This window comes from Sphaerodactylus townsendi, linkage group LG10 (genome assembly GCF_021028975.2).
Source record: "Sphaerodactylus townsendi isolate TG3544 linkage group LG10, MPM_Stown_v2.3, whole genome shotgun sequence".
Classification (NCBI taxonomy): domain Eukaryota; kingdom Metazoa; phylum Chordata; class Lepidosauria; order Squamata; family Sphaerodactylidae; genus Sphaerodactylus; species Sphaerodactylus townsendi.
The window spans coordinates 84,745,147-84,757,646 of NC_059434.1; the positions used below are offsets into that span (position 1 = coordinate 84,745,147).

Here is a 12,500-nt window from a genome sequence, read left to right on the forward strand (position 1 = left end):
ACCCCCCCCCCCCCCCACCCCCCCCCCCCCCCACCCCCCCCCCCCCCCACCCCCCCCCCCCCCCACCCCCCCCCCCCCCCACCCCCCCCCCCCCCCACCCCCCCCCCCCCCCACCCCCCCCCCCCCCCACCCCCCCCCCCCCCCACCCCCCCCCCCCCCCACCCCCCCCCCCCCCCACCCCCCCCCCCCCCCACCCCCCCCCCCCCCCACCCCCCCCCCCCCCCACCCCCCCCCCCCCCCACCCCCCCCCCCCCCCACCCCCCCCCCCCCCCACCCCCCCCCCCCCCCACCCCCCCCCCCCCCCACCCCCCCCCCCCCCCACCCCCCCCCCCCCCCACCCCCCCCCCCCCCCACCCCCCCCCCCCCCCACCCCCCCCCCCCCCCACCCCCCCCCCCCCCCACCCCCCCCCCCCCCCACCCCCCCCCCCCCCCACCCCCCCCCCCCCCCACCCCCCCCCCCCCCCACCCCCCCCCCCCCCCACCCCCCCCCCCCCCCACCCCCCCCCCCCCCCACCCCCCCCCCCCCCCACCCCCCCCCCCCCCCACCCCCCCCCCCCCCCACCCCCCCCCCCCCCCACCCCCCCCCCCCCCCACCCCCCCCCCCCCCCACCCCCCCCCCCCCCCACCCCCCCCCCCCCCCACCCCCCCCCCCCCCCACCCCCCCCCCCCCCCACCCCCCCCCCCCCCCACCCCCCCCCCCCCCCACCCCCCCCCCCCCCCACCCCCCCCCCCCCCCACCCCCCCCCCCCCCCACCCCCCCCCCCCCCCACCCCCCCCCCCCCCCACCCCCCCCCCCCCCCACCCCCCCCCCCCCCCACCCCCCCCCCCCCCCACCCCCCCCCCCCCCCACCCCCCCCCCCCCCCACCCCCCCCCCCCCCCACCCCCCCCCCCCCCCACCCCCCCCCCCCCCCACCCCCCCCCCCCCCCACCCCCCCCCCCCCCCACCCCCCCCCCCCCCCACCCCCCCCCCCCCCCACCCCCCCCCCCCCCCACCCCCCCCCCCCCCCACCCCCCCCCCCCCCCACCCCCCCCCCCCCCCACCCCCCCCCCCCCCCACCCCCCCCCCCCCCCACCCCCCCCCCCCCCCACCCCCCCCCCCCCCCACCCCCCCCCCCCCCCACCCCCCCCCCCCCCCACCCCCCCCCCCCCCCACCCCCCCCCCCCCCCACCCCCCCCCCCCCCCACCCCCCCCCCCCCCCACCCCCCCCCCCCCCCACCCCCCCCCCCCCCCACCCCCCCCCCCCCCCACCCCCCCCCCCCCCCACCCCCCCCCCCCCCCACCCCCCCCCCCCCCCACCCCCCCCCCCCCCCACCCCCCCCCCCCCCCACCCCCCCCCCCCCCCACCCCCCCCCCCCCCCACCCCCCCCCCCCCCCACCCCCCCCCCCCCCCACCCCCCCCCCCCCCCACCCCCCCCCCCCCCCACCCCCCCCCCCCCCCACCCCCCCCCCCCCCCACCCCCCCCCCCCCCCACCCCCCCCCCCCCCCACCCCCCCCCCCCCCCACCCCCCCCCCCCCCCACCCCCCCCCCCCCCCACCCCCCCCCCCCCCCACCCCCCCCCCCCCCCACCCCCCCCCCCCCCCACCCCCCCCCCCCCCCACCCCCCCCCCCCCCCACCCCCCCCCCCCCCCACCCCCCCCCCCCCCCACCCCCCCCCCCCCCCACCCCCCCCCCCCCCCACCCCCCCCCCCCCCCACCCCCCCCCCCCCCCACCCCCCCCCCCCCCCACCCCCCCCCCCCCCCACCCCCCCCCCCCCCCACCCCCCCCCCCCCCCACCCCCCCCCCCCCCCACCCCCCCCCCCCCCCACCCCCCCCCCCCCCCACCCCCCCCCCCCCCCACCCCCCCCCCCCCCCACCCCCCCCCCCCCCCACCCCCCCCCCCCCCCACCCCCCCCCCCCCCCACCCCCCCCCCCCCCCACCCCCCCCCCCCCCCACCCCCCCCCCCCCCCACCCCCCCCCCCCCCCACCCCCCCCCCCCCCCACCCCCCCCCCCCCCCACCCCCCCCCCCCCCCACCCCCCCCCCCCCCCACCCCCCCCCCCCCCCACCCCCCCCCCCCCCCACCCCCCCCCCCCCCCACCCCCCCCCCCCCCCACCCCCCCCCCCCCCCACCCCCCCCCCCCCCCACCCCCCCCCCCCCCCACCCCCCCCCCCCCCCACCCCCCCCCCCCCCCACCCCCCCCCCCCCCCACCCCCCCCCCCCCCCACCCCCCCCCCCCCCCACCCCCCCCCCCCCCCACCCCCCCCCCCCCCCACCCCCCCCCCCCCCCACCCCCCCCCCCCCCCACCCCCCCCCCCCCCCACCCCCCCCCCCCCCCACCCCCCCCCCCCCCCACCCCCCCCCCCCCCCACCCCCCCCCCCCCCCACCCCCCCCCCCCCCCACCCCCCCCCCCCCCCACCCCCCCCCCCCCCCACCCCCCCCCCCCCCCACCCCCCCCCCCCCCCACCCCCCCCCCCCCCCACCCCCCCCCCCCCCCACCCCCCCCCCCCCCCACCCCCCCCCCCCCCCACACCCCCCCCCCCCCACCCCCCCCCCCCCCCCCCCCCCCCCACACCCTCCACCCCCCCCCCACCCCCCCCCCCCACCCCCCCACCCCCCCCCCCCCCCACCCCCCCCCCCCCCCCCCCCCCCCCCCCCACCCCCCCCCCCCCCCAAAACCCCCCCCCCCCAACGCCCCCCCCCCCCACACCCCCCCCCCCCCAACCCCCCCCCCCCCCAACCCCCCCCCCCCCCCCCCCCCCCCCCCCCCCACCCCCCCCCCCCCCCCCCCCCCCCCCCCCCCACCCCCCCCGCCCCCCACATCCCCCCCCCCCCCCACCCCCCCCCCCCCCCCCCCCCCCCCCCCCCCACCCCCCCCCCCCATAGGCGTACCAGGGGAAAATGGCGCCCGGGGCAACACCTCCTCCAGGCGGCTCCCTGCCCCCGCCCCCCTTCCCCTCCCTGCTCCATTTACATTAGCTGGCGGCGGAAGCGGTCCCGGGCAGTTTGGCGGGGTGGGGCTGGGAGCCTGACACGGCATACCCCTCGGCCCGGTCCCGCCAGGCGGCTCCTGCAGCTGCCAGAGCCGGGTCGAGGGGCAGGCCGTTGCAGGCTCCCGGCCCAGCTGCTCAGTGGGTGCAGAGGGGGTGGTGGGGTGGTGGTGATTTTGCACCCCCCACATGACTGGCTGGTCTGTGCATGTGCCACTACATGTCCCCCTGGCCGGTACGCCCCTGGCTGAGGCACCAGAATCCTTCAGCCTTGGCGGGACCCGTGATGCTGCAGGCGGCTCTTACCTGATGGGGATCATTCCAATCATGATGAGAGGGAAGATCATCTTCATGTAGGGAAGAGGAGACATGCCGAAGCCACAGAGGATGACGAGCTGAAGGACCTGCAGGCCAGTGAAATAGTGGATCTTCCTCTGGGGCACCCGGCGGATGTAATGCGTGGGAGGGTAGGCTGTCTGGAAGACACAAAGCCGGTTAGCATGGCGCGCGTTCCCCTGCTTACAAGCAAAAGAAGAGTTTGGATTTATGCCCCACCTTTCTCTCCTGTAAGGAGACTCAAGGTGGCTTACAAGCTCCTTTCCCTTCCTCTCCCCACAACTGACACCTTGTGAGGTAGGTGGGGCTGAGAGAGCTCTGAGAAGCTGTGACTAGCCCAAGGTCACCCAGCAGGCTTCATGTGGAGGAGTGGAGAATCCTTTCCCTTCCTCTCCTCCCAAGAGACACCTGGGCCCTTTCCCTACCTACCGTTTGCTGCACGCTACTGCCCCCAAATAGCGTGTGGTCCAACAGTGCTCCCCACAAGTCCGGGCGCCGACAACGCAGCCGCCCCGACTCTGCGCTCTAACGTCCCTTCAGCGCGCGTCATTTCTGACGCTGAAGAAACGGCACCTTCTGACTGCCCCGCGCTCTGGGAACACGACCCCGGGGCGGAAATTGCTCGCGCTCAGAGTAGCGAGCTGCAAAATGTAAGTGGGGAAAGGCCCCTGGTGAGGTAGGTGGTGCTGAGAGAGTTCCGAGAGAACTGGGACTAGCCCTGGGTCACCGAGCAGGAGCGTAGGAGGGCAGAAGCACCTCTGGTTCACCAGATAAGCCTCTGCCACTCAGGTGGAGGAGTGGGAAATCAAACCCGGTTCCTCCAGATTAGAGTACTCCTGCTCTATATGGCATGAAAGGTTTAAGAAATGAATGAAAATGAATGACACGTGGAAGGAGACGGTTTTTGAGCCTGAAATACAAATTACCATCTGAAAGGTCTGGAGGCAAATTACCGTATATACTCGTGTATAAGTCGACCCGCATATAAGTCGAGGCACCTAATTTTACCACAAAAATTTGGGAAAACTTATTGACTCACGTATAAGTTGAGGGTGGGAAATGCAGCAGCTACTGGTAAATTTCAAAAATAAAAATAGATACCAATAAAATTACATTAATTGAGGCATCAGTCCATAACTTTGGACTCCCTGAACCAAACTTTACCAAACTTGGCAGGTATCATCAGGAATGTCACCTGATGATATCCTGAAATTGTGGTGCTGCTAGCCTAAAAACTGCGCCCCCTGGAGGCCGACAAAGTAAAAACCCTAAAATATTTTTTAAAATACAGCTGACTCGTGTATAAGTCGAGGGGGGCTTTTTCAGCACGAAAAATGTGCTGAAAAACTAGACTTATACACGAGTATATATGGTACTTAACCGAACCATTGTTTGCTGCACCAGTCGGAGGCAAACGCAAGCCCCCTCCGACAGCCAGGAGGGGAAAGTTTTCTTTCCTGGAGCGGATGACAGGAATGTCTTTGCTGGCAGTCCCCGGGTGGCCCTGTGCCCAGCAAGTTTTGCTGCGAGTGCACAAAGATGTCAACCAACAGGGCCCGGAGGGGGAGCGGCCCGGCTCATGAAAGCAATAAGAGAGCATTTTAATGGCGGTGTTTTCAAGCTGCCGGCAATCAACTGATTATTATGAGCTTCCTCAGGAAACAGAGGCTTCGAGCAGCACACGGTTCCCCCGCTCCCTGCCCGGCTTGCAGGCCTTCCGGCCGGGCCTACCTGTTCTTTCAGCAGGAGGGCCACTCTCTCGAAGAGTTGGTTCCCGTCGATAGAGGTCAAGGCAATGTACAGGAAGAGCCCGTAGAGGACGGGCTTGGGGATCAACTGAAGCGGGAACGGCAGCAGCAAGAGCGAGAGGCCCACCAAGGAATTGGCCACCAGCGTGGTCAGCCGGGTCTCCTTCACGCTCACGATCCTGGAGTGGAGGAGGAAGCCCAGGTCAGGGATATTGTTAGGTTAGAACAGTGATGGCGAACTTTATTTCAGAATGGTATACTTTGATCCTTAGAAAGGTTGAAGCTATTGGTTTCCCCTTGGAATCACTCCTTATGCTCACAAAGGTGGAAGCCTTCAGACTAGTTAAGAATAGGCTCTTGGATCTTGATTTTCATAATTTGACTCATGCTGCCAAGACAACCTGTTCTCCGACTACATTATTAACCCCATGAGAGCGTGGAATTAGGGCAGCATATCTTCGTCTGCTGATTAATCCCACCCAGAGGAGAGCCTTGGCTACTGCAAGATGCAATGTGCTGCCATCAGCTCTGCTGGAGGGAAGATTTAAGAATATGGAACGTTCTAAGAGAGTTTGTTCATGTGATATGACTACGGTTGAAACGCTTGACCATTCTCTGTTTCTATGCCCTAAATACAATAAGATACGCACGAAATACATGAATTCCATTTTCTTGCAATGTTCTCAGTGGCATGAGTGTTATAAGATACCCAATCTCCTGAACAGCTCTGATGTGCTCTTTTGTGAAACTGTTGCAAATTTTATACTGGAAATTAGTAATTTTAGCAATTTTAACTGTATTTCTTAACCTTGTTTTGTTTTAAAATTTTGTCCTGTTTTATATGCCAATAAAGGCTTGTGTGTGTCTCCTTCACGCTCACGATCCTAGAGTGGAGGAGGAAGCCCCGGTCAGGATATTGTTAGGTTAGGACAGTGATGGCGAACCTATGGCACGGGTGCCAGAGGTGGCACTCAGAGCCCTCTCTGTGGGCACGCACAGAGTTCATCATGTGGAGGGTGGAAAATCACTCCCCCCCCCACACACACATCTAGGCTGGCCTGGGCCACTGGGCTCGATTATTAGCATTAAAGCTAAGACCTAATTTTGAGGAAGCAGTGTACGTAACCCTGTTAAGCGCTGTTAAACCCCACTGATTTTCATGCAAAGAACTAAAGTGCGATCCTTTACCTGGGAGTAAGCTCCGTTGCTAACAATGGGGCTTGCTTCTGAGTAAACCCTCCTAGGGTCGTGATTCACCCGTTCGAAGAGTTCCATGGTTGCTTCAAAGCAAAGCCAACAACTACCACCAAGCTTACTCCCGAGTAACGCACGCCTCAGAGCCAACCATTTTTTCTTAACTAAAACCTCAGTATTCAGGTTAAATTGCCGTGTTGGCACTTTGCGATAAATAAGTGGGTTTTGGGTTGCAGTTTGGGCACTCAGTCTCAAAAAGGTTCGCCACCACTGGGTTAGGATATTGATCCTGCGCAAACCTTTCACAAGCTTTCGAGGCAGGAGATAAAACATTTCCTCTACAGAGTTCTGCGTTGTTTCTATCCCCCGACCTCAAAACGTTTTTAAATGAATCCCCTTTGAAAACGATTCTGCGGCTGAAACGTTTTGAAGCCGTCTTCAAATCGCTGTGCGAGTCCTTGGGAACGTTTCCCACCCTTCTCTACTCCTGATTGGCTCAAAAACTCATCCTAAGGAGCCAGTATTTGTCCTCTCAGCTGCCTTGTTTACGCCCTGAGGGTAGTCAACGCCTGCTGGAAGAAAACAAGAGCGAGCTTTGGGATTTATAATCCACCCTTCTGTACTGTAAGGACATTCAGAAGGGGCCAAGAATCTCCTTTTCCTTCCCTCCCACCAGCCCAAACACCCCAGCCTGCGGCATTTCTGAGAGAGCTGCGAAGAACTGTGACTAGCCCAAGATCACCCAGCTGGCGTGTGTCGGAGTGCACAAGCTAATCTAGTTCGCCAGGTAAGCCTCCACAGCTCAAGTGGCAGAGCGGGGAATCAAACCCGGTTCTCCAGATCAGAGTGCACCTGCTCTTAACCACTACACCACAGAGAAAAATCAGAGAATGGCAAGGCTGTCTGTTAGGTCTCCAAGCCTTTCTCATTTTTTTCCCCAAACAGGTATGTTATTTTTCTTAAGCATCTGCCACTGCTCCAGGGCCAGTCAACGACAGGTTAAAGCAAACCGTAACAAACAGAATTTTGTGAGCTGTCGTTTCCAGCGGCGGCAAATGTCCGCGAACAGCCTTGGTCATCTAAAGGCCGCGAGATAACCGAGGCAGCCCTTTGGCTGACCCAGAAGAAACCCGGACCGCTCGGCAGGGCCTGATAACATTCAGTTGGAACTGATGAAGACGGCAGCTCCGAGAATGTGAACTGCTGCTACACTGGCGGTCCTGCAAGCGAGGCCGCACCGACTCAGGCAGACAAAGGATGTTGGACCTCATGTAGAAGAAGAAGAAGAAGAGTTGGTTTTTACATCCTGCCTTTTTTAACCTTTAAGGAGCTTCCCTGGAATGCCAAAAGGCAGGGATGATGAGGGCCTGTCCAACCTGCCACTGCATCGACATGTGGATCGGACGCCTCAGAAGAAAACACACTAACGCCTCCGCCTTTGTCCTTGGCGGGTGCCATCCCTGCTTTTCCGACATTAGGAACCGAGGTGGAGTCTTTCCTAATGAGGAAACGTGGTGCTTCTGGCCCACAGCCTCACAGCTCAGCGAGACTTAAGAGGGGCTTAAGGCAACCCGCTCTCTCGCCTCAGAGGATTTGTGAGAAAGGATGCTTGGAAAGGGCTCTGATTCACAATGCACAAACTGGCCTTGAGGTACAACGCAGGACACGCTGTGACAGCAACACACAGGCCAACCACTGGCCGACCACACAGCGCACCAGAACAGCGGGCTAAGAACAAAGGATTGCGAAGAGCTCCAAGCGGACCTTGATAAATTAGGTGAGTGGGCTAAGAAATGGCAAATGCAGCTCAATGTAGCAAAATGCAAAGTGATGCACATAGGGGCAAAAAATCCAAACTTCAATAATAATATCGCTACAGGGGTCAAAAGCTATCAGTCACAGACCAGGAAAGGGATTTGGGCGTCTTAGTTGATAGTTCCATGGGAATGTCAACTCAATGCATGGCAGCTGTGAAAAAGGCAAACTCTATGCTGGGGATCATTAGGAAAGGAGTTGATAATAAAACTAAAAAGGGATTGTCAGCCCCTTATATAAAGCAGTGGTGCGACCGCGACTTGGAGTATTGTGTTCAGTCTCTGGCCGCCACATCTCAAAAAGGATATCGAAGCAGATAGAAAAAGTGCAGAGAAGGGCAATCCAGGATGATTGAGGGACTGGAGCACCTTCCCTATGAGGAGAGGCTGCAGCCAGCTTGGGGACTCTTTACTTGGAGAGGAGAGACGTCTGAGGGGATGATATGATTGAAGTCTATAAAATTATGCCTGGGGTAGAAAATGTTGACAGAGAGAAATTTTTCTCTCTCTTTCTCACAATGCTAGAACCAGGGGGCATTCATTGAAAATGCTGGGGGGAAGAATTAGGACTAATAAAAGGAAACACTTCTTCACGCAACGTGTGATTGGTGTTTGGAATATGCTGCCACAGGAGGTGGTGATGGCCACTAACCTGGATAGCTTTAAAAGGGGCTTGGACAGATTTATGGAGGAGAAGTCGATCTATGGCTACCAGTCTTGATCCTCCTTGATCTGAGATTGCAAATGCCTTAGCAGACCAGGTGATCGGGAGCAGCAGCAGCAGAAGGCCATTGCTTTCACCTCCTGCCTGTGAGCTCCCAAAGGCACCTGGTGGGCCACTGCGAGTAGCAGAATGCTGGACTAGATGGACTCTGGTCTGATCCAGCAGGCTTGTTCTTATGTTCTTAGGTTCTTAAGGGCGCCAATCGAGACGGGGACAGAGAAGAAAGCAAACGATCTGGCTTGTCTTCCAGGGGCAAGCGAGAAAGTTGGAGCAGGCCTTCCCCCCCAAAGAAATACAGCCTCCAAAACTCTTTCTGATCTAGTGAGTCTTTGCCGACAGAGCTCACCGATTTCAGTTTTAAAACTGTATTGCATGCAGTGTTAGCTTTAAGGCTCAGCAGTCTGATCGAGAGGCTCAGTGCCAGCCGAGCCCTGCGAAGGGTATAACTTACGTCTCGTAGATGTGCCCGTTCTCCACCCTCTCCTCCACGTAGGCCAGCGCTCGGACGTGCATTGGCGAGTGAGGGAACGCGGCGTGGATCCACGGCAGCCCGAAGACCGACAGCCCGGTGTTGATCAGAGCCACGAGGAGGAGGTCCCAGTGATACGCGGTTCCCTTCACTAGTCTGAAAATAAATTTCTCGTTAATACAGTTTTAATGCACGCTAGCCAGGCGAGGGAATGAACAGTGGCTTTAATTGAGAGATAGCTGGAGATTTAAAGGATTGATGCATTTGTATTGAAATAATCCTGTACGCTGTTACCTGTGTGTCAGTCCAACTGAATTTTGTAGAGCCAGCGTGGTGTAGTGGTTAAGAGCAGGTGGATTCTAATCTGGAGAACTGGATGTGATTCCCCACTCCTCCACCTAAGTGGCAGAGGCTTATCTGGTGAACCAGATGTGTTTCCGCACTCCTACATTACTGCTGGGTGACCTTGAGCTAGCCACGGTTCTCTCAGAACTCTCTCAGCCCCACCGACCTCACAAGGTGTCTGTTGTGGGGAGAGGAAGGGAAAGGAGCAGTGGCGTAGGAGGTTAAGAGCTCATGTATCTAATCTGGAGGAACAGGGTTTGATTCCCAGCGCTGCCGCCTGAGCTGTGGAGGCTTATCTGGGGAATTCAGATTAGCCTGTACACTCCCACACACGCCAGCTGGGTGACCTTGGGCTAGTCACAGCTTCTCAGAGCTCTCTCAGCCCCACCCACCTCACAGGGTGTTTGTTGTGAGGGGGGAAGGGCAAGGAGATTGTCAGCCCCTTTGAGTCTCCTGCAGGAGAGAAAGGGGGGATATAAATCCAAACTCTTCTTCTTCTTCTTCTTACAGGATAGAAAGGTGAAGTATAAATCCAGACTCTTCTTCATTTCTTAAATATACCAGATGAGTTACAAAATTAGGTTCCCTACCAGCTCCTTCCCACCTCTGCCTGCCTCATTAATATCTCCTAATGTTTTGCCCGTATCTTTGGCTGGCATTGTCAGAGGCGCGTCATGTTAAGGTGTGTTTCTTTGGAGACGCCAGTCATAGATGTGGGTGAAATGTTAGGAGCAAAAACCACCAGACCACGGCCACACAGCTCAGAAAACCCACAACAGCCAGTTGATTCCAGCCGTAAGAGCCAGTGTGATGTAATGGTTAAGAGCAGGTGGATACTAATATGGAGAACCAGGTTTTGATTTCCCACTCCTCCACTTGAGTGGCAGAGGCTTCTTTGGTGAACCAGACGTGTTTCTGCATTCCTACATTCCTGCTGGGTGACCCTGGGCCAGTCACAGTACTCTCAGGACTCTCTCAGCCCCACCTACCTCAGAAGGTGTCTGTTGTGGGGAGAGGAAGGGAAAGGAGCTTCTAAGCCACCTTGAGTCTCCTTACAAGAGAGAAAGGTAGGGTATGAATCCAGACTCCTCCTCCCTCTATGGCTGGCATTCTGTCCATTCCCCAGGACCTTTCTGACCCACAACAGAACCTTGTGAGGTAGGTGGGGATGAGAGAGTTCTGAGAGAACTGTGACTGGCCCGAGGTCATCCAGCAGGCTTCGCGTGGAGGAGCAGGGAAACAAACCCAGTTCACCAGATAAGAGTCCGCCACTCACGTGGAGGAGTGGGGAATCAAACCGGGTTTTCCAGATTGGAGTCCAGTCCTCTTAACCACCACACCACTCCGGACCACACCACTCCGGATCAAATCCAACTCTTCTTATTCTTCTATTTGCAAAGCGCTGTTCAGCTGCAGCCCCGTAGGTTTCCAAGGCAAGAGGGGGTTCAAGGTTTTTTCCCCCAGTGCCTGCCTCCGTGGAGTGACCCTGAACTTGCTTGGTGGTCTCCCATCCATGTACTAACCAGTGTGAGAAGCCCTGTTTAGCTCCCAAGATCTGGCAAACTGGATAGACCTGGGCAAGTCAGTTGTAAGCTACACCAAGAGAATCTCGGGAGGCCGGGCCTCGGTGTTTCCCAGACAAACAGAAAATAAGTCGAAGGAGACTAGGTTCACACAGGGCGCGCTTCTCAGCAAGATCAAATCGAATCGCCCCCGTTGTCTCTTGTCTCCGCCAGTTCCTCGTCTCAAGGAGCAACCCGGAATCTGTGATTTGACAGGAAAAGAGAAACGCCTGACGCAACCCTCTTGATGCCCTGTCTGATTCTCGCTGGAATCCAAACATCAAAGGGAATACTTGAGCGTGAAAGAGTCTCGCTTCTGAGCCGGCAGATAGATCTGAGCCGCAGCTCGATAAAAGCGAGACACCGTTTTTGTATCTCACCCTACTTTGAGGATGCTGGATTACATAAGCGTGGGGGATGGGGGATGGGTGCCTCTCTCGGCAGTTCTTTGAAAGGCTGTGAGAGCAATGCTGTGACCAAAAGTCCCCTTTTTAGGACGATGTGAGCTGTCTTATAGGCTAAAACCAGGGAAAACATCTAATGCCGTGCCTGAGCATAAGCATAAGCATTTTATTGTCATTGTGCACGCACAACGAAATTTACAGCAGCATTCCTCGATGCACACAATTTCAGACTCATACCCCGTCCTCACTTTCCCCTTCCTCCACCCATCCCTACACAGCCCCAAACACATCAACACGAAGCCGCGGAGTTCAGCACAGCCACAGCTCTAGAGTAGAAGCTGTCTCTAAGCCTCTTTGTCCTAGTTTTGATAGACCTGTATCGTCTGCCGGATGGTAACAGTTCAAAAAGAGAGTGTGCTGGATGAGACGGGTCTCTCAGAATATTTGGGGCTTTCTTTAGGCTTCGGGAATTATAGAGTTCTTCCAAGGAGGGGAGAGGGCAGCCGATAATCCTCTGTGCAGTAGTGATCACCCTTTGGAGAGACACAACAGAGGCATGGGGGGCAGATCGGCATGGCATAGACTGCAGGGGTTAACTGTGCATTTATTTACAATTGTGAGCGACGGGTATCTCCTAGCACCCTGTCAGCGCGGCAGACGCCTGTTCAACTCTGTTTCAGCTTATTCTGGAATGAAAACATTGCATTGCTTTGAAGCAGAACCATAAGAAATGTCATTAATGCTCGACTTAATACAGTGATATGAAAAAAGCCATTTCATTGGTAGATTTTTCCCCCAAAAAAAGATTATTGTATTATATAATGATTTAACAATGTGGGGTTAATCCAACAGCTCACTGAGAAAAGGTCCTCGGTACCAAGACTTACATACATCTGTCAAACATATACTATACCATAGGTGTCAAAGTCGT

General features: G+C 60.2%; 1 protein-coding gene across 2 annotated transcripts in view; it reads right to left on the reverse strand.

Annotated features, from left to right (window-relative positions):
- Positions 1–3,270: 3,270 nt before the first annotated feature.
- SLC4A11 (solute carrier family 4 member 11) overlaps positions 3,271–12,500 on the reverse strand; it is a 124,067-nt gene continuing 114,837 nt past the window's right edge. For both annotated transcript variants that reach the window (XM_048508828.1, XM_048508827.1), the window contains exons 16-18: positions 9,241–9,414; positions 5,041–5,236; positions 3,271–3,449 (exon numbers count right to left, since the gene is read on the reverse strand). In XM_048508828.1, the coding sequence (XP_048364785.1) occupies positions 3,276–3,449; positions 5,041–5,236; positions 9,241–9,414 (544 nt within the window). In that variant the 3' untranslated portion in view covers positions 3,271–3,275. The remainder of the gene's footprint in view (positions 3,450–5,040; positions 5,237–9,240; positions 9,415–12,500) is intronic.